Source organism: Bactrocera dorsalis, chromosome 2 (genome assembly GCF_023373825.1).
Source record: "Bactrocera dorsalis isolate Fly_Bdor chromosome 2, ASM2337382v1, whole genome shotgun sequence".
Classification (NCBI taxonomy): Eukaryota; Metazoa; Arthropoda; class Insecta; order Diptera; family Tephritidae; genus Bactrocera; species Bactrocera dorsalis.
In genome coordinates, this window is record NC_064304.1 from 67,670,621 (window position 1) to 67,693,655 (window position 23,035).

General features: G+C 35.7%; 1 protein-coding gene across 5 annotated transcripts in view; it reads right to left on the minus strand.

Annotated features, from left to right (window-relative positions):
• Positions 1–7,974: 7,974 nt before the first annotated feature.
• The window catches only part of LOC105226347 (alpha/beta hydrolase domain-containing protein 17B), a 62,342-nt gene continuing 47,281 nt past the window's right edge, over positions 7,975–23,035 (minus strand). For 2 of the 5 annotated variants that reach the window (XM_049450208.1, XM_049450209.1), the window contains exon 4: positions 7,975–8,148. In XM_049450208.1, coding sequence (XP_049306165.1) covers positions 7,990–8,148 — 159 coding nt within the window. In that variant the 3' untranslated portion in view covers positions 7,975–7,989. Of the gene's footprint in view, positions 8,149–14,195; positions 14,439–14,676; positions 23,034–23,035 lie in introns of those variants that run through there. The other 3 variants (XM_049450212.1, XM_049450210.1, XM_049450211.1) reach the window with 2 other exon arrangements.

Sequence of the window (23,035 nt, forward strand, 5' to 3'; positions counted from 1 at the left end):
CTGAATTTTTCACAGCGAATTCATGTCGTACCCAAACATCGGACTTCTTTTTGTAGCTAGCCTTTTTTAAATGGTTCAGAACCATTTGATGGTGAATGTGAAGCTCCTTAGCGATGTCATGGCTGCTTATGTTACGGTCCTGGTCAATCTTTCCATAATTTCATCGATTTTTTCAACGAAGAGCATCTTTCACATCAAAATTTCCAGAACTCAAACGATTGAACCATTGTTGCCGAACTGATACTGCATTGTCTCTGTAAACTTCACAAATTTGGTGGCTTGCGTGGCATTTTTCCTTTTACTTTTGCGACTACCCAATAGCTATTGGCTTTGCTCTTGATGGCGAGTATTATACCATTTAATACATTGAAGATATTTTTTCTCGATTGTCAAGCAAGGTTTCTTAGTTTCCAATACTCTCACTTTCTAAATAATTGAACTATGAAATCGTTTTAAATCTGATTAGCTTTGCCCGCTGTTAATTAGGAATAATTAATTATGTAAAAAGAGTAAAAATAATTACGAACACGAAGATAACAAGTATTAACAGAAGCATATTAATTTAAATTTAAGCATCGGAAATATCAATTTACAGAAGTTGATGACTGGCAAAACGGGAGAGTTGATTATGCTTATGTAGATATTTTTTTTCCCGGGGCGTAGAGAGACGGATTTAATTTTACTGCATCATATCCTGGTAAGCAACGTTGCGAGGCTTATTGTTTTCTGCGTAAATAAAAAGATTTCTTACTCTCTATACACGGCAGCAACCCACGTTCAGTTTTTCATGGGGAAAGCAAGTCGTGTCCAGGCGAATGTGGGCTACTTTTAGAATTTGTCCTTCTTATTTCTTTATTGTAATAGCGAAAGCCAATTTTATAGAAAATTGTAGGTGCTCGAACTGGAAGGGTAAGTTTTTACCGCCTCCTAGCCCATACTCTCTGAACCCTCATGTTAGTATTAAGCTGTAACCTTAACCCTCAGCGGCTAAAAGTGGAGGCAGGCGTTTATCTAATCTTACGCAGTACCTCGCTCGATCATCGGCAACGCCTGCAGAAATCAGCTTCCAGGAAGACGACCGCTCCGCCGATTAAGATAAGATTGCGCCGAAGTTCTTTCGAGCTACGATCCAGTGCTTCATTTTGCATTCATCCCACATGATCAATTTGCTCCATTGCATTAGACCACCGCGACTACTATGTAAGTTGCTGATGTTGCAAATTAACGCTTCTTCCCTTGCAAGGTTCAGCGGGAGCTTGAATACTGAGTGTAGTCACCATTTAGAAAGGTTGCGGCTATTCCTTAGAATGCGACAGCCAGCGTAACAACTTTGTCTTTGCGCAACTGTGTCATGTGCACCAAGGTGCGACCACAAAAATAGAAAGTTTGCCTTGTTCCGGTAGTAACAGGGGCTCTGTTTGACTGATTTGAAATCCCAAAGCCACAGTGTCATAATTAAGTCTCTGACTAAACCAATGAACAGCTATTCTTATTTTCTTCTTTCTTTTTAGGGCAGGCAACGCAAAAATTTTATCCTCAATAAGTTTTAGCGCAAAACCTCTCTGATGTAATCGTATTCTAGTCAACATAAACCAGAAGTAACAAAAGCACACACTTACAAACTTTCGCCTTTATAATAGTAGTGTGATTACAAGTATGGCTGTTTGGTTTCGTTAAATGAGTCTGTAAATCCTTTTCGTTTAAATATTTCTTAAAGTTGAAAGAATTATCTAAAATCATTAGTTGTAGTCGTCCTCTAATCGATATCTACTGTCTTAGTTTTACTACAATAGTTATACTGCTCCTGTCTTTATGAGTGAAAGCAATTGCTTACTATCGCAATTGTTCAATGACTGCTAAGAAGCTATGTTTCTTATTTACTTATTTATATACATATCCACATCTACAATTTGATAAACATCCTTCGGTTTCTGTTATTTAAAATTTAGGTTTCAGTGGTTTTCTCCAATATTTAGCTTTGTTACATATGTCACAGTTATTTATGTATTTTTAATTTCGGAAAGTAAATGAATTTCCTGAGTTCTTCATAAAATCCATTAATTCCTATATGACCTGTTCTTATGATATTTGCGTAACTGTTTGAGAGTTTTGTCTTCACTCTTCGTATCTTTTGATTGAATACTACATTTGACAGAATTAGTTTTTTTGCTCTGAATATTTATACTTTTTTTCTGACAATCTTTTATATTGATTATCATTTCCATTTTTTCCAGATTTAACAATTCGTTTTAAAATAAATAATTTTATTATCATTTCTTATTTCAAACTCTTTTTCTTATTGTTTGTTTCAATATTATTTGCGTCTTGAATCGATTTACAACTGCTTCAAATATGGTACAGTAGAATCCCGATTATCCGAACATCGATTATCCGAATATACGATTATCCGGACTCATTCTTCTCGGCTCTAAAATCAATCAAATCTCATTTAGTTGTTACAACTGAAACGCATTAGGGGCTTGGCCGCAATAAAACGATGTGATTCTTTACGTCAAAGACCAATAACAAGTTATTTCCAACCAAAATTTTAAACTACATAGGCATTATGTAATACATTATTTATCGTTATAGGTCGGTTTTTATATATCGTACATATTATCTAAACTACACTTGTTAAACTTATTACATAATAAAACTTTATTATATGTAATTTAAATATTGTTTGATTTGCTTTGAGATCGATTATCCGGATTTTCGATTATACGGAATACCCCTGGTTTTATTTGATCCGAATAATCGGGATTCTACTGTAATGTCCTAATAAACATAATGGCAAGCGTTTTGTAAATTAAGATTGCAGCAAGCTTGCATAAATAAGAGTTGTCGTTGAGAATTTACTTACAAATGCAAGTGTATTGCGAACGTCGCTGACAATTTGCTTGCAAATGCAAGTGTTTAGCGAACGTCGTTGAGAATTTACTTGCAAATACAAGTGTTTCATAAATGTAAACAAAACGGAACGGTGCGACTGTAATTTCTGGAAGTATCCAGAATGAATTTGTGGAACCGGAGGTTGTGCCTCAAGCTCAAAATAATTTCGATTCCTGCCATTCGTCGTAAGTTAAATACGTTTAATAGGTCTCTAGCAACATTTTTTTATTCATATTTAAATTCAATTGCAGAAGCTTTGGCTGAAAGTGGAGGCAAGGAAGAGGAATTTGGTTTTTGCCTGTAAGTCATATTTCCAGTACGCAAAAAATCGTATTAGAATTAAATTTACATTTAAATTTAATATTATTATATTAAAAACAAAATTAATATTAAAAATGATTTTTTAAATGTATCAATAAAAAAACATGTCCAAAACAAAGTAAATGTTTAAAACGCTTACTAATTTCATTAGAAATACGTGTTTTTTAAGCATGTAAAAAACGTGTAATTACGTCACTTAAAATCGATTATAAACCCCTTGATTTGATGTCTTTCGTAAAGGTCACATCAGCGTTTTATATTTATTATTTTTGGCCCGAATTAGATTATACGGGCTTGCACAATGCGGTTCAAACAGAACGGCGCCAAAAGCCACACGGCGAATGTCACAATCGATTTATTGAAAACCAAGTGTGGTGAACGTGTAATCTCACGAATAGCTCAGTTTTTTTCAGTAGCAGTATCCGTCGATTTAAGCTCGAAGAGTGTGCCGTGCAAAAATAGACGAGTTTCATACATAACCATAAACCATTTTTGTTATAATTTTTTTGTAGCGCTCTTATTGAAAAACTCGTTACATACGTCTGTTTTTGGATGTAACCATTTACCATGGTTGGAGATCAGATTGCCAATTGAACTGTACGCCGTAGACAAATATGTATGCTAAGAAACATGTTACTGTCGAAATAATGGCTCTTCTTCGGTGATTGAGTAATTTCTGTAGTGATCACTTAATGCCCTACTTGCATAGCAGAGTGGATGATTATTAATTCTGAAGAACCGCAGCGATTGCAAAATTACTAGCATCTGTTGTCAAATAAAATTTATTTTTGAAATTTAGTTTTTTTAAAATTGGCGCTTCATTTAGCAATAGCTTTACTTTCTCAAATGAATTTATATAACATCAGTCCTTCATGTTAACTTAGGTATCCTATTTTAAATATTGGGAGATAGATCCTTTTACTTTGGCATAATTTTTGACACATTTACGGTAATAGCTCATAGCTACTAAGAACGATTAAATTTGTTTGTATTTTTAGTAACTTAGTTTCAATACGCTTTTCCCTGGAATTACATTAAAACCTTTGGTCGTAAATATATGTCCTAAGGAGTTTGTTTCTTTCCAGAAAAAACTTCATTTATTTAACTGTTTTTTTCCAATTCAGCTTGGTGGATTATCTCTCTCCGGAATCTGGTTTTAAAGAGTTCTTTGTCATTATAAACAAAATTATGTACAAAATTTGCACTGCCTTTTATGCAACAGATTTTACAAGGACCCGCCTTCTTACGTCCTTTTCCGTACATTGCACTTCATAGAAGACGGTGATGTCAGTCTTTACTCAAACGAGGACATCAATCAGCTGGGCAGCGGCACCTACCGAATTGGCGGAGTCGACATTTCAGATACACGCCCTCAAATCATTACCCTTAAAACGTCTTCAGGGTTCATCATCAAATGAGAGCTTATCACTCACAGTTCATTTTTACTTTTATAAATAAACACCTAAGATAAAATTTCAGTGAATGTATTATATAAAGTGTGTGTATATTTATACTCTTGCAACTAGTTGCTACAGAGTATTATAATTTTAGTTTTACCTAACGGTTGTACGTATCACCTAAAAGCAATGATGACGACAAATCCTGTTTGTCTGTCCGACCATCCGTGCAAGCTGTAACTTGACAAAAATAGAGATATCTTAATGAAACTTGGAAAGATTTCGAATTCGTAGATGGACGTAAATAACCCACGACCACGCCCACAAATCGCCATTAACCGAAAACATATAAAATGCCATAACTAAGCGCTAAATTAAGATATAAAGCTGTAATTACAATGGTACAGAGAATTGCAGTAGCAAGAATCATCTGTGGGTAAACTTTTTTGATAAAGAAGGCCCTGCCCTCTAACAAGTTTAATGTACATATCTCCTAAACCATTTAAGCTCCAAAAACCAAATTTGCTGAGTACAAATCTCATACGAAGTTTTACCGACAGTGTGAAAATGGATGAAAGAGGAGATTAACCCAGCTCACTCCCCATATAACGATACTTTTAAAAACTACTAAAAACGCGATAAGTTAGTAATTAAATACGCCAGAGACATTAAATTTTAACACCGAGCTGATATGAGAGAGCTTTATGGGAGCCGGTGTGAAAATTGGCAGTTGACTTATGATCGAAATTGTCGGTAAGTGTGTGATATTATATACACATATTACTAGAATTAGAGAATAATCGTTCTCTTTTAATGGTATGTCTGTTTGTCAAAAATGGGTTGAATCGGGCCAATACTGCCCGTAGCCCTCATATACCTAATATAAAAATTTTCAAACTTGCGGTTGGCTTCGTATCCCATATATCGGCCAATTTGTGAATTATTCTAATACAAATAAGAAAGCTTATTTTACTTATAAATGTGTATCTTTGTGCTTAAAATAGATGAATTTGAGCGAAAACTTATTCCAGCCCCTATAAGTATAACTAATATCAGAATTTTCGAACATCCGGCTGATTTTACTCTTTATGATTGGTTTTACTCCTTAAAGTATTTTCCTTCCTTACTTGTTTTAATTTATTAATATCCACGCGAAGACGTAACCATGCGTCCCTACTCGTTTGTGGTATCGGGAAAAAGAAGATAATGGGTCCCTTAAGGTGTGGTGACCTCATGTGTGATGTGATTGTGATAATACTGTATTGCTAGTGATGTGGAATGTAAGTACGACGTGGTGAATGTGAAATGTAATTAAGATGAAAATCTTACAGACTCGTGGTCACTCGTGAGTCGGATGCGTATACGCCAGAATATTCAAGCAATGCCAATGTGCTTGGGCAATTTGCTGTCATCGCAAACCCATAAAAATGCTTCAATTTTGCGAACGGTGTGGGCGATGCCATAAAGTGCCTCTTCTGCGACTTACTTCCGTAAGATTGGGCGATAACGTTGGTTTTGGCCCGTGGCACAAATACATGCGCGTGCTAGTGCAGTTCAGAGCGTTGGGGTAGGCCGGGGCGTAGCCCGTTGCTAGCCGAAATCCAATCAGATCCGGAACTAAAAGTGCTACATTTGAAACGACGCGGCTTGATAGAGAACTTGAAATAGATGTTGCATTCAGCTCCATCTGTGATCTGCTCAATTGATACATTTTTCGCGGTTTATCCTCCAAGTTTTCCAATATAAACAAATAAACACAGACTAAGTTCGGATGCGACTGAACATTTTATATTCTGGCAATTTGCAAGAATCAAAGACAGGGAAACATTTTAAGGTGTAAAAGAAGTAAGAGTGAAGTCAGCCGGATGTTCGAAAATGCAGATATTAGTTATGTAGGGGCTAGGCCAAGTTTTCGATCAGTGGTCCGATTACGCCCGTCTACGAATTCGATTTTTTTTTAAGGAATCTACGTTGCAAGTTTCATCAAGATATCTCTATTTCTACTGATGTTACAGCTTGCACTACGGACGGACGAACAGACAGGCAGACATTCAACCGGATTTCAACTTTTCTCGTCATTCTGATCATTTATATATAATAATATATAATCCAGGGTTTGCCTTCTGCATCGATGCAGCGCTGCCAGCGCGATTTTCAAGCATTGAAGGCGTCACGAAAGGCATTCGCCGGAATAGCTTTGCGCACGCGAGTCTCATTGTCGGTGTTTGTGGAAGTCGCAGGTCTCGCTTCGTGGCCTCCATCAGCGGCCCGGGCTTCAAAAAAGGCCTGGTACCACCGAAACACACCATTCCTTGCTTGATCATATCAAACGTCTCTGTCGCAGATTTACCGCGTTTCATTTAATCGCGTTCCTCTACTCCAACGAACTTGCACCACTCACAGAAACACATCGCGCGAAAATGTTTGTCCGGATTCTCCAGGTGTTCGGAAACAACTGACCAGCCGCTCGTTTGTAAGCTAGGAACACCCTCTACCGAATCCTGTCGGTGCTCGCATGATCCGAAGTATAGTCGCGGCGGAAGAAAATCAGTCTTATTACTTTCCGAACAAACCCTGAATAGACACAACAACAAATGTACGATGAGAGACGCGCATACTTCATTTGCTCTGGTTTATATACAATTCTTTGTAGACTGCAGTGGTGGTGTGCTGTAGTTCTCTGATTGGTCAATGCTCGTGGTAAAAGATAAGCATGTTATGTTAGATTATCTGAAGGTTGAGTATGACGTGTGCATAAGTCTGAAGGTTAAGTGGTTGTCACTGCCATGCCCACAAATCCGACAGTGTAAAAATGGATTAAATCGGAGTATAACCCGCTCACTCTCCACACAATGGTACTGTTAAAAACTACTAAAAGCGCGATAAAGCATTAACTAAATACGATAAGGACATTAAATTTTACCAACGAAATGGTATGAGAAAGTCTTACAGGAGCCACTGTGAAAATTGGACGTGGGTGTGGCCCCGCCCAACTTGTGGACCCCGGTACCTGTAGTTGACTTTTGATCGAAAATGTCGATGAATGTGTGATATATAATATATAGCTGAAATTAAGGGAAACCCCTTCTCTTATAATAGTATGTCTGTGTGTCAAAAATGGAATCGGACCAATACTTCCCTAGCCTCCATATACTTAATATAGAAATTTTCGAACTTTCGGATGCCTTTATATCACATAAATCGACCAATATGTGAGTTGTCTCAATGAAAATAAGAGAGCGTGTTTTATTTATTACAGTGTATCTTTGTGCTTAAAATAAATAAATTTGAGCGACAACTTGGTCTAGTCCCTACATTACTAATATCAGGGTTTTCGAATATCTGGCTGACTTTATTCTATATGATTGGTTTTACACTTTTAAGTATTTCCTTGTATATGTTTCCATTTTCCCCTCTCTAATGGATGATCAAAGGTTTGCAAGTGGTGCGAACTTTTTAATAAATTATAATTAACATCCATCAGTATCTTCTTTTTTCTTTGGGTCGACTGTAATCCTTCCGTTTTGTATTTTGTGGCCTAAAATAAGAAGAGGGATTTTTCGTTCGAGTTTTTTATATTGGTGTTGTATAGCATTGTTATTATATTGGTAATGTCTTTCATATGTTGTTCAGGTGGTTCCCGAAAGGTCTAAATATATATCTACATCTCGGGAAAATTAAGGGAGCATTCTTAAGACCAAATGGTAAACGAATGGAAACCATTAATTGAAAATGCTGTTTTCCCCTATCTTGTTTCCTAATCCTGATCTAATGAAATCTGGATTTCATCTTTCTCAAACCTTCCATTCCTAATAGAAGATCAAAATCGTTCAGTTTATCAATCTCCAAGAAATCTAGCTAGAAGGATTTTAATTTAAATCCTTTTGTCGCTGGTGCCCCACGTTAGGCCTCAGTTAAATATTCTATATCCTTTGAGAATAAAAAAACATTTTTATTTAGTTTACTTAGAGGTGAACTTTCTTTTATTAATATGTTTCTTTTTTGATACAATGTTTACAAACTTGAATATTTAGTTAAGTTTAGACACAACAGCGAATGTACGATAAAAGACGCACATTCTTCATTTGCTCTGGATTATATACAATTCCTCGTAGACTGCAGTAGTGGCGTGCTGTAGTTCTCTGATTTGTCAATGCTCGTTGTAAAAGATAAGCTTGTTATGTTAGCTTATCTGAATGTCGAGTATGACCCTGTGCATAAGTCTGAAGATTAAGTGGTTTGTTTATTGAAGAAGAATTGTTATCGTATGTCTGAAGGATGATTGAATGACGTCTGAGTGCAGATAAGATACAGTGCATCACTAAAGTAAGTATACACTATGATTAACAGCCAAATATGTGAATTTATTTCCAAAATAATTCGAAATTTTTTTATCAAAATATGTATGCAAGTTCTATGCTAGATCTCTTACAAGAATATAAAAGACACGATGCCGACAAATTGTTCCGCAGAATAATTGTACGAAAGGCACAGAAAAACCCCAAAACAAGTGCCCCTAAAATACAGGCCGAAATGGAAAAAGAAACTGGCAAGACTTCTAACCCCCAAACCATTCGTCGTGCTTTGTATACTGCTGGTTTCCATGGTCGGAACATCCGTAAAAAGACATATGTAAATATTACTAACAGAAAGAAAAGACTTGAATTTGTAAAAAACTTTTGGAATACCATTATTTTCTCTGACGAGAGTAAATTTAATATTTTTGTTTCCGACAGACGTGAAAAAGTGTGGAGAAAAGCAAATTCAGAGCTCGATCTTCAAAACATGACCGGCACAGTTAAACATGGTGGTGGCTCAATAATGGTGTGGAGCTGTATGGCGGCTTCAGGTGTAGGAAATCTGGTTGTGATTGAAAGGATAATGGATAAAACTTTTTATCTCAACATTTTGAAGGATAATTTAAAGCAAAGTGCCTTAAAATTGAGCGATCATTTGTCTTCCAACAGTACAATGACCCCAAGCATACAGCTCTAGTTGTCAAAGAATGGCTGCTGCATAACACACCTCAATCGGCAGATTTGAATGTTATTGAACACTTGTGGGAACATCTTGACAGACAAATAACGAAACATGAAATAAATGGCAAAGATGACTTAAAGAAAGCACTTATGGAGTAATGGTGAAAGATTCCAATTTCTTTATACCATCGCGGTTAAAAGCTGTCAAAAAGAGTAAAGGCTATCCAACGAAATATTAACAGTTCATCATAATTTTAAAAAATGTTCATGAATTCGGTTTTTGATTGAATGCATACTTACTTTTGTGATGTGATTTTAACACTTTTTATATTAGCCGATCTGGCTAAAATAAGAATTACTTTTGTAGTATTTTTTGTTGTAAATATGTAGATAAGACTTTGAAAAATAAAATTTTATTTTGTTTTCGTATTGTTACTTTTGACTTTTATTTCTTTTGTACCATGGTGAAATCATCGCTGCTTACTTACATGTGCATTAACTCGAGCGGTCAGTGCAAAAAGAGTTCCACACAAATATCTAGTGATTTAACCCTCTGATGCCCGAATTAAAATGGGCGTGGCTAAAATTTTTTTGAGTAGACATATAAGCTAGAGTTGATCGCAATATCAACTGACAAAAATTTCAATGTCCTAGGTGTCCTGGTTCAAGAGCTACAGGATGTTGCGTATATGCAACATTGGGCAATGCGGTTATATATTTAAAGTCAAGTTGATTTTTTTTTCAAATGCCTTTTATTTATATTTATGTATGATAGGACACGAAACAATTTTTTTGGGGATTGGAGCACAAATGCACATTACATTTGCTGCATTTACAGCTTGGAAACCCAGTGCTGCATACTCTACATCTTCCTCTTGTTCCCCATTCCGGCCAATGATTATAACCATCAAGTCGTATTGAATTTGCTGGGTCTGCAACATAAGCTCTTTTACAGTTTGATTCGGAGCCCGTAGAAGGAGCTGGTGATGATGGAACTGGTGATGATGGAGCTGGTGATGATGGAGCTGGTGATGATGGAGCTGGTGGTGATGGAGCTGGTGATGATGGGGATAAATTCATTGTCAAAAGGAGTGATGATGGACGACCTCTCTTTTTGGCGACAACTGTAGTTTGACTTGCGTTCAAAAGCTCGGAAGCAACATCCAATTGGAAATTTATGAGCGGCATATGCTTCAATTCGCCGTCTGTATGTGTGATGTCTCTGCGGTACAACCACCAACTGTTTACTAAACTTGAATTTATGCACCAGTATATTATCCGCATGTACCATTTATTTGAGCGGTGGTTGATTTTGTACAATTCAAGCAGCATGTCCGCAAGATCAACCCCTCCCATGTGTTTGTTGTAACATTCAACTATTACTGGATGAGGTATAGTTATAAACTTCTTCTCTTTGCGGCACCATCTGATGCATTCACACATGGGCTTCTTACCTGCATAATTTGAAACTAATTGTACGCTTTTATTATCATACCAACGACAAGCAATCAAGTTGTGCGTTGCTTCATATTTGAAATCGCTTGATCCTCGTCCTCGTTTTTGAAGGTCTTTCTCACTGATTAGTGCACAATTTTTCAATTGGTTGCATCTAAATCAGAAATGTATTCACAAATAATAAGTTACCTTTATATGCAATCATTTGCTCATCTATACTTTGGAATTCTTCCTGCGAAATTTCATTGAATTTTTTTTTTATGGCGACCAACAGAGGCCGAACCTTGTACAACTTGTCATATTCAGGTGTTCCCTTCTGAGGCTGTTTAGAATTATCGTTCAAATGGAAAAACTGTTTAATTTTTTCGAATCTGTTTCTCGGTAATGCATTTGCAACGGCCGCTAGTTTGAAATTAGCCGCCCACGCCATTCTATAAGCTGGTATTTTCACTACTGCAAGGTAAAGAAGTATGCCAACAAACCTTTTTATTTCTGGCACAGTGCATTTCAATTCTATGCTCTTCGTTTGTATGGAATATAAATTCGTTTCCTCGCATATTTTCTGCCACAGTTCATCCGCAAAGAAAGTACTAAAATATTCTATGGGGGTTTTCACCTCATTGTTGCATAATTCACTTTTCCAAGTGGTCTCGCTTTCCATAAACTCTGCACTCCTCCACTTCAAACTCTTCAAATCAATTTTTTCCATCACCTCCTGTACAACGTTTTCATTTTCATTCAAATCTCCATCATTTTCGCTTCTAATAAATTGGTCAATCAAACCAACTTCCACATTTTCAGCTCTTTTATCCAAATTTTTCAAAGTTTCTTCCATAATTTCGTCTATATTTCGATCTTCTTCTTCTTCATTTTCCTCGTCAGCCGAATCATCCCAATCAAAGTTGGCAAATTTTTCAATCTCAGCTTGAGTCAGACCCTTTGGGCGCATCTTAGAATGTGCATACAAAAAAGTTTTATTTTTCGAAAATTACCACAATAGACCAATGTTGCATATACGCAACACGACATTTACAAAATTATTACAGACAAACTAAATAATATTTTCATGCGGGGTTTTTTTTTAAATAGTCACTTACCTTTCTTTATTTAGTTGTTGAACTCGTTTTTAGGATGAAGTAATTATTTTAATGTTTTTTTCACTTTTTTAAAACCACGTTTTTTTGCGCAATGAATTTGTCAACTACGCTCTCGGGAGAAGAGGTACTAACTGAACGCGTGTGGAGCTGACTACCGAACAATTAGCTGTAAGCTCACTCAACACATGCAGCTATATTTCTCCGAAAGGTTCAAAACAAAAAATTTAAAATAACGGTAGTTAGAAGCTCATAAATACAATGTTGCGTATACGCAACATCGGGCATGAGAGGGTTAAAGAAACTGAATAACATATTAAGAAGAACACGTTACAACTAGAAAAAACCTGCGAATATAAGCATACTTCAAACAAAGCGTTATATAAAGCAATTGGTAAAAAAAAATTCAAAAATGTCAGCCGTAGATATCACGAAGCATTTTAAAGAATGTAATATTTTTAGCATGAAAAGACAAACAGTGCGAAATTTTTTTTTCGAATGGAGGGCTTTAAAGCTTTTACACCTAGAAGGAAACTCCTTCTAAATAAATATGTGAATCAAAATTCAATTTATTTGGGTTCGATGGACGTCGTTTTGTCTGGCGAAGAGGAGGTACAGCGCTAGAGGCGTGTAACGTTATACCCACAGCGAAACATGGTGGGGTAGTATTACGGTTGGGGTGCAATGGCAGCTAAAAGGCCAGGAACTTTGTGTATGTTGAATGAAATCTTGACTAAATAACGGTATTTACATATTTTTCCATAATTGACGCCAAAGGTAACTGTTTTTAATTTAAACTTGAGTAGTTAATTAGTTGTCCATACATTTTTTAACGTCCCCATTGAATACAAATTTGAATATATGCCAATTTAATATGAGTATAAGAGTATACGCACGTGACAAAAAATTTGTGCAAATTTTTTTGGATCTCACAAAATTGTTTCTATCGGGTTTATTATTTTTTTTTTAATCTTTCAAGTTTTAAGCTTATGCTCTCCTGTGTATATTTCATATGATTTTTGTTTGTACTATTCGGATGAACGTTTGATTTTTGAAAACCCTTCTATTTATGTTGTTGTTGCTACTGGCTGAGGATCTATTAAACTTCTATTGAGGTCGGTTTGAACGTCTTTCGTTCCAACTAGTTTTTCTACCCTTTCTGCAATTTCATATTGGGTAGTAAGGAATTCTTTCATTTGTGTTGGACATTTGCTTCGCGATGAGGGCGACTGCTCCCACAAAAGTAATAATTTTTCTGGGAATTCTGCGGTGCATATACAGTGAACCAATAAAGTTTACATACACCTAGTTCTATTAAATTACGACACGCGTATTTGTTATAAAATGAATAAATTTTTAGTTTTTTTCTATCCCTTTTAAATATGTATATTTATCATACATATGCTATATATCAAAATATTTTTTTGTTTACACAAATAAAAAAAATAAATGCTAAAGCTTAATGATTATTTATATATGTAATTTAAAAGTAATTACAATAGTTTAGCGGTTTTTGGCCTATATTTTGTTGCAATTATTGTCCCTAGACGTCAACGCATGCTCCCAACCGATCTAAGTCAGTGATCCACTTTTTTTGGCTTTATTTTGATGAAATTCGATGTTTTCGAATACGCTTTTCAAAAAAGTTCCAGATATTTAGAATAGGATTAATAGACTGTGCCAAATAAAAAAAATTTTTTTTTTCGGTCCCATATCAAAATTTCGTTCAGAGTCACGAAAACGAAATTGTGTCAAAATTTGAGCCCTTTATCTTCATTTTTCATCTAGCGCTCGCAAAAATAAGAATTTTTGTCAAAAAATGTTTTTTTTTTATTCATTTTTTGGTTATAGATAATTTAACATACCAAATATTAAAAAACCCTTGGTATGGTTTTGTAAGAAATTAAATTCTCTACAAAAATTATCCTTTCTCGAATTTATAGAATCAACACGGTTTTTTTTATTGCTCATTCAATTACAATTCGTTCTATGATTTTTATTTTCAATTATTGATAAACACTAATTAAACTTCTTTCCAACGAAAAAAACAAACTAAATCAATTTTTCTAGGAATGTTTATGATCTAAACAAGCAGTTTTTATACTTTAATTTAATGTTATATGGTACAGTAAAAGATAAAAATAATTTTATTAACAAATATAATGAAGACAAAAAGATTAATATTTTTACAATTTTTATTTATAAAGCATTTTTTTTCGTTTCCAACACCCGTCCTGCGCACCACAGTAAGCTTTTGGTCAACAGCGATCTGACGCGCCATCCACATACGCTCGTTTATGCTGGAAAAAAAATTTTCCGAAGCTGCATCAATTAAATTTCTTAGACATCAATCAATCAAGACAAAAATGGTTCAAGCAATAACAAATCAATTAAGTATGACAGAAAATACGAGGAAGTTATGTTTAAAACAAGACGATTTAAAATCATTTGGCTCAAAAGATACTAGTGATTTTATTACTCAAAAATCGATGATTTTGTTTGAGAATTTCGGTTTATCTACAAGTTTTCTAGATTTACCTGTTGATCAATGGGAGTTCGATGACGGGTACCAGACTTCTTTAGAAACTGTTCGATCAATTAAAGTCGTAAATGATATTGCCGAAAGAGCTGTAGCGTTAATTGATAAATATAATGATAATCTCACTTGTGATGAAGAACAGAAGCAGTTTTTATTACAAGTTGTTGCGGAATATCGCAAAAAATATCCAATTGTAATAAACGAAATCTATGTGAGTAATATGTTTACTTGAATTTCATAATTGACTTTAAAGTCATTCGAGTAAAGATCTTATCAGCCTCTTTTATTACAAGATCAAAAATATGTTTGCCATTATAATTTTATGTCAAAGGACATAAGATCTTTTAGAGAAAATATGTAAGATCTTAAAAATGAAACATGTGAATAAAAATAATAAAATATAATAGCTCATTATTTCTTTACTTAATGTAATCTTTTTAAGATATTTTGTTTGTAGTAACTATCTAATTCTAACATACCAATGATTTTTCATAAAATCGAAGATTTGTGGAATTCTGACTCTAAACATGAATTTAACTAAGCTTTGACACAATAATAAGTACAAAAGCAAAAAAAGATAAAATTAGCATAAAATTCATTATTTTAAAAATAAAACATATTAACAGCTTAAGAGTATTCACATTTATTAAAGTATAGAAACTGCTTGTTTAGATCATAAACATTCCTAGAAAAATTGATTTAGTTTGTTTTTTTCGTTGGAAAAAAGTTTAATTAATGTTTATCAATAATTGAAAATAAAAATCATAGAACAAATTGTAATTGAATGAGCAATAAAAAAAAACGGTGTTGATTCTATAAATTCGAGAAAGGATCATTTTTGTAGAGAATTTAATTTCCTACAAACCCATACCAAGGGTTTTTTTATATTTGGTATTTTAAATTATCTATAACCAAAAAATGAATGAAAAAAACATTTTTTGACGAAAATTCTTATTTTTGCGAGCGCTAGCTGAAAAATAAAGATAAAGGGCTCAACAATTTCTTTTTCGTGACTCTCAACGAGATTTTGATATGGGACCGAAAAAAAATTTTTTTTTTTATGTGGCACAGTCTAAGGATAATAAGGATTAATGTCTAGTGATCGTGGGATCTATGCGGTTGTTTTTAATTCCATAACAGCCATTCACGTACAAGATACAATGTGTATTTTGGTTCGGTTTCCTGTTGTAAATAGAAGCGGCTGCTATTAACAGCCGATTTAAGCACACTTAAAATTTAATTTTTTTTTTCTTAAAATGGGCAGCAGAAAGCTTCGTCGCGAGCAGATACCCTGCGAATCGTATAATATCAAGAAGGCATTTAGCACGGAAATTACAGATCTCATGTGGTTAGACAACGTGTCCAAGAAGCAAAGAAGCAGAGTCTGAGAGTAAACCACATAGGCACCAGGCGGGAGATTCGTAAGCACATAACTACACTGGCAGCCAAGGCGCACGAAGACCCGAAATACAATTCCCACGACAGCCGGTTTTACGCACCGGAATTGACTCGGATTTAATCCGTCCAAGAGCTGTTTGATCGGTGAGTGTTAATCTGTGCTTGTCGTCATTGGAGCAATGCCTTGCAGCAGGGTTGCTCCGTATCCTCCTGACTCGTGCTGGCCAACCCAGGCCCGGAGGAATTTTTCTGCTGCGTTTGCGCAAAAAGGCTCCATCCAAACTCCACCTCAGTCTGGTATAATACATGCAATGGATATAGCCATATTAAGACCTGCTCGGGCCTTAAGACTCACAGAAAGTGGACCACGAGTTACGTGGCCCCATGCTGCCTACGCAATACTGCGACATTAGCATCTACGGCCGTGCAAACTGCACATAGTTCGCGCGCCGCGCCGCCACTCGTCCCAAGTGGCCGACAGAGGACCTCCACGGTCCCCAGGACCTCAAACAGACAACATAGCTCCCACTCTGCCTTGCCAAACTAAACATTCACTCAGAGCTTCTGAGTTGTGCCGGTTTCAACGTAATACATAAAGATCGCGAGCGAGATAATGGTGGTGGCCTAGCCTTCATATTGCACAACACCGTGCAGTATCGTCTAATCGATGAAGGCATCGACCGCAGGGATACTACACTAGAATGTCAGGGTATAGCTATCCGGTTAGGCGATGTAATAGCTCGCCCGATATTACTAATGCTAGTAGTGGTTTGATAAATAGCATAACCTGGCCACATATGCTAACTCTCGCATCAGACCATCTGCCCATAATTATCTCGATCGAGAAATCTCCTGATTTTTTTCAGTGGACAACCGTACCTTCGTAACTTTAACAAAGCTAACTGGGTCGCCTTCTCAGAGTTTCCTGGGAGCACCTTCAACGCTCTACCATTCCTACGAAAGTATGCGTTAGCGAACGTCGATTCCTCAAGGTGATCGCAGCAGCTACCACTCGCTTCATCCCGGCTGGAAGAATAGCGGAAATCCGCCCCAATTTTCCAGCCGAAGCAGCCGTTTTAGCTAACGGTCGCGACATCTTACGTCGGCATGGCGGGGATCCCCGAATAAGAGAACTCAATTTGGAGATTCGGCGAATGGTAAATCATCATAAGCGACGAAATGGATAGAGCACCTGAAGCCCTGCAACCTCTCCACCGGTGTGAGTAAGCTTTGGGCTACTGTCAAGGCTTTGTCTAACCCGAAGAGACATGACGACCGAATTAAAGTTTAATTCAATGGTCATGCCTCTTTGGACCCGAAGAAGTGCGCGAGCTATTTTAGCCGGCAGTATACATGCAAATGCGCAAAATGCCAAACGACTGCGCGCCACTTACTTTCACCAATGAGGAGGTTCAGAATGTCACCAACAAATCAAAATCTTCTAAGTCCATTGGCCCTGATGGAATCAACATGCTTATGCTAAAGCATCTAGGCTCGATGGAAGTAAGCTATCTCACCAAGGTCCTCAACCTGTCGCTGACCACTCTTCAAAAACCCGATGGGTGGAAAGTGGAAGAAATCTGGGAAACCCGCTAAGAAAGGGGAGTCCTATCGTCCGGTAACTCTCCTCTCCCCAGTAGTGAAGACACTTGAGACCTTGATACTACCGACCTTCACTCACCATCTGAGCCTAGCCAGCCACCAGCATGGTTTCCGAAAAGTGCACCACTACAGCACTTAGTGTTATAAACGCTCAGATAGTTCGTAAACCTCAACCAGAAATTACCCTGTGAGAGAACGATCCTCGTAGCGTTGGACTTGTCAAAAGCTTTTGGCACAGTCAACCACAAAACGCTACTGCAGGACATTGAGAATACTACGCTTCCTCCAGGACTGAAGAGGTGGACCATGAACTACCTGAGCGGTCGTCAATCATTCGTACTATTTCGAGGTGAAACATCTAGACTGAGAAGAATTAAACGGGGGGTTCCGCAGGGTGGTGTCCTCTCCCCGTTACTGTTGAACTTCTACATCTCGAAACTCCCACAGCCACCAGGGGATGGCATATGTTGGAAAGTAAACAACTACCTCTCCGACCTTTCTCGTTTCCTCACTGCACGGAACCTAACACTTTCCCCCACCAAATCCACATCGACCATTTTTACGAACGGGACGAAGGAGTATAGACTTGAACTTATTATTGCAGTCGATGGCGTCAAAACTCCGACTGTCAATAACCATAAGACTTTAGGTGTAACTTTTGATAGTCTATGCTCCTTCACTCCTCATACGACCGCGATTATCGCCAAGGTACAGACCCGCAACAAAATCTTCAAGTCACTAGCCGACAGCACATGGGGTAAAGACAAAGAAACGCTGTTGGCAACATACAAGGCAATCGGCCGGCCCTCAATTACGCAGTACCAATATGGTCGCCTAGATGCAGTGGTACGCAGATAAGGAAACACCAGACCTGTCAAAATACTGCACTCCGGACCACGACGGAATGCCTTTTGATATCTCCCATAGAACACCAACATAGTGAGACGCTTATGCTCCTAGTTAAGAAGCATAATGAACTCCTCTCCAAGCAGTTCCTGCTGGGATGTTTTCGTAAAATCACCCTTGCAGTCACCTGCTTGGAGCGGAACCGCTTCCTGGAAGCATCAAGAGGTCTTTTCTTGACTACGTCGACGACATCGTACAGTACGCCGACCGGACTTCGGACGCAACTGACTTCCGACAGGTACTGACCGACATTCACAGTGGAGCCATCAACACCTTTACCGCCTCCCTTCCCGTGAATGGCGGTTTGGAGTCAAACCACAACCCATCGCAGACGAAGAGCTAGAGTTGCCGCGAGAAACGCGAGTGACCCTAGCGCAGCTTCGTTCTGGATATTGTAGCAGGTTAAACTCCTACTTATCCAGAATAGACCCCGACGTACCCTACTCATCTAACACCCTTTTCCCTTTGGTCCGACCCCGCCGAAACAGCACGTTTCCTGAGCCTGCCGCTAGATGACGTTGACGACAACACAGATAACCCTTACCATTCGAACGGGGATTGAGAAACCGTTAAAACAAGAACAACAAGACCCCGAAATTCAGGAAAAAATGTAAAAAGTGGAAACTGCATACAAAAGTAAGTATATTTTTTGCCAAAGCCTCTGAATTTAATGCAAAATTTAGTAATCAATAAGAAAGCTTATTAAACTGACGTCATCGTTGTATATTTAAATGTCAAAAAGCATCAACTTTATTTGTGATCCGCGAACTCTATCACTGGGCATCGACTACCAGGGTAATGTGTTAGAAAACATGATGCAATGTAACAAATATTCCGGGCCCATTACAGAACATTATACATTGTTTGTATGCATTACAATCGACTTTTTGGATGCTAGCTGATATGCCGTAATACAAAAACTCGATAATGTCGGGTTAATATTGTATATCCCCTAGCCACGGTATATGTGGTCGATCTACATATATCGATCCATATGTAAGACAACTTGGCAAATTCAGTGAACGTCTAATATTGGATATACTACAGTTTAAGGCGGAAAATGTGAAAAATCCACGAATTACCTCAGCTCCAATGTACTGCATATACATATGTATGTATGTAAATATAGGTTTTCGTTCGCTAGCAGACTTTATGCCCAATGTCTCGGTCAGAGTGTGAACTACCTTCATTAAATTGTGTAATAGAGAGTTCTTGAGTATACTTGAGTAATGCCAAGCGTTAATGTATGTTGTCACTTCGAATCTTCCCCCAGCCCCGATATACGCGATATATGTAGTTATTTCCACCAATATTTACTTTAAGGCGCTAATAACGCTGAATATGTTATTTGTGATATTTTATTGAAATTAAGTGGAACATTTTTCTTAAAAAAAAATTAAATCAATCTTGGTCTATATACCTACTGATTCACGATCTCTGGTTGATGTTATTCTCATATACCCATATCTTAAATTTAGCAATTTGGTTGATTTTATATCACAAATGTACATCATTAGTTAAAATAAAAAATTTGGTTGTAATTAATTCGGTTTCCTCAAATAATGCATGTTTATGTCTTATACCTGTGTAAGACATGTAGTAACAATACCAGAGTAAAAGTATCATGGTATTCTATTTACTATGTTGCTGACACATGACAATGTAGTAATCTCAAATACTAGCTTTGTTTCAGGCATTAAATATTTAAAAAAATTTTAAACAATAAATATGTAATTGTGTGTTATAGAGAAAATAAGTATTAAAAATAATCTAATCTAAATACATTAAATTTTCATCGCAAAAAAACGATTTGAAAGGCTCCCTACAACCTGACATAAAATAAGGCTTGCTTTTCCGGAAAAAAATTGTAAAAATGTTTTGTTTTCCATTTCATTTATTAATTTTTTAAGTAGTTTTACGGAATATTTCATAGAGCTTTTGTGTAAAAGCTTTTAGCTAAGTTTGTTACCTGTTTTTTAGCTGTGTTTATACAAACACCACAATGATATATCATAGTATTGTTACCAGCAAACATTGCTCATATGTTATTTTGCTAGTATTTGGTGACACACATACGGTATTTGTACCATATATGGTACACTACTTAATAGTTGCAACATCGAATTTGATTTTTGGAAATTGCAAAAATATAAAATGTTTGTCTACACTCGAGCCTAGCATTTCCTTAAATTTAAAACAGAATAGTAAACTGAGTATCAAGTATAAACTTTTAACAATAGAGCGGAGATCGACCGAAAAAAGATACCCTAGTGGTATAAAAGTACAGTGTGCTCAGATATTGAGTGTTGCCATGTATGATCATCATGTATATGTTGTGGTGGGTGTTGTAAGTCAGTGTTGTGCATTGTGTCGTAGGTAGTTGTGCACGGACGCACCGGGAATGACGTTAGAAAACGGCGTTTCGAATATTTTTTGATAAATAAATGATAAGGAAATAAAACAATAAAAATTTTAAGAAAACATTTTATTATTATATTATTTCTTGACCGCAGAGTGGTAATTAAATATTTTTATTTGCCGCTATTATGGAATAGAGGTAAAGATTAAGAAGAGATATGAAGCTTAAATGTAAAAGTAAAAAAAAATAAACAATTCTTAAAGCAAAATTTAAATTTGTTTTTATTTTTTAAATTCTTTTGTTTACGAATATATATCTTAAAAAAAAATAAAGTAAAATTTGTTTTACTTGAGAATACATAATTTAAATTTTATAACTTCAATATATAAATATATAATATAATTATTTATTTACATATAAATAATTATTTATACACTTATGTTATATTTATATTATATATAAATATATAATACAACCATTAATTTATACATTGATGTCATTTTTATATATTCACTTATGTATTAATTTGCTTACGTATTATGAAATTATGTACATTTGAATTTAAAAAAACGAGGATATATGAATATTAATACATATTATATATTTGGCATATATATGTACATGTGCTTGTATACATACCCACCGACATGCCTCGAATGAGGAAATTAAAAATAAACTAATCTTTCAACACTTTCTGTGCCTACATATGAAACTTTTGACTGCAGCAATTAGAGCTAATCAATTGTCTTCTATGATAGAACGTTATTGAGTGAAGTTAAGATAGCTAAGGCTGTTAATATCCTCACAAAAAGAATTTTATTGAACACCTTAAAGTTTTCAACCAGACCGTAATAGCTTAATCAACAGATGGTAAAAAGTATTTGAAATGTTTGTACATTTTGTATTTCCACCTAAAAACCTTAGTCAATATAAATTTCTGTGTGAAGCGCTCCCCTGAGAAAAAACTAAACGATTTAATAAGATAGTATATCTTATTCTAATTTATGATATAAAAATAATAATATAAAAAAGCGAAAAGCGACTTTGTACACTGATTTAACATTAATTACATGAAAATTTCTTAAAACGATTCAATTAAATACTAAATACTGCAACTGATATCTCGCCAATTAGAACCTGTATATTGTAGTTATCAGAAATTAATGAATTGACAAGTAAAAAATTGTTTTATATATCCTAATGAAAATATCGGTATTCATTATTCGGGCTACAACTTTCTAACTCTTACTACAAAAATAACATTAGAAAGTATGCAATAGCTTGAGTTCCTTTCAACCAAAACAATTTTGATCACAATAAGTTATTAAGAGATATCAGTACCCTTCAGTGTTAAAAGTAATAACTTTTAATAGTATCTTCCCCATTATTTTTCCTGTTAATAATAACGTAGGTGTGCTTTTTATTTAAACAACGTAAGCCTAACGCTATTAGTGGTATCAATAATTTAATTAAAAAAAATAGTATTACACATAACACTTCTACTGGAAATGTAAATTAGTGGACAAAATTATGTGCATTTTGGAATAAAGAAGTTTCGACTTATCCTTAAGTACTTCTCTAACTTTCTGTAAGATTTATATAAAATAAAATACATATTACATTACTTCGTAATCTAAAGATTCAATATTACTTGCCTTTCAAACTGGCTGGGCAGTGTTAGCCTTTAGTTTTATTGATTAATTTGTATTTTTAAGGTAAAGAGATCAGGCATTGTATTGCCCTCAAAGTTCTTAATAGATGAAAACGCTTTATGTTTACTATGAACTTTTAGTATCAATTTTCTAAAGATACAGATGTGCGAAAAATTCTGTATTCAAAACGCTGTTAGAATCACTGCCTACCAATATTTTATCATTAGTGGTTTCCTTGTGTTTCATAAAAATATGCATACAAGGGGGAAGACGGCATTTGATTAATTTAGATTAGGTCCCCGGCTTTCTCTTATAAACAACTATGGAAATCCATGGAAAATGTTCGAGCATTTAATTTGAGAAAGATAAGAACCCATGTTTTTTCGCTAAAGAAATTTTTCAATTGAAGGTTTGGTTGATATGGAACTTGACGTGGAAGCT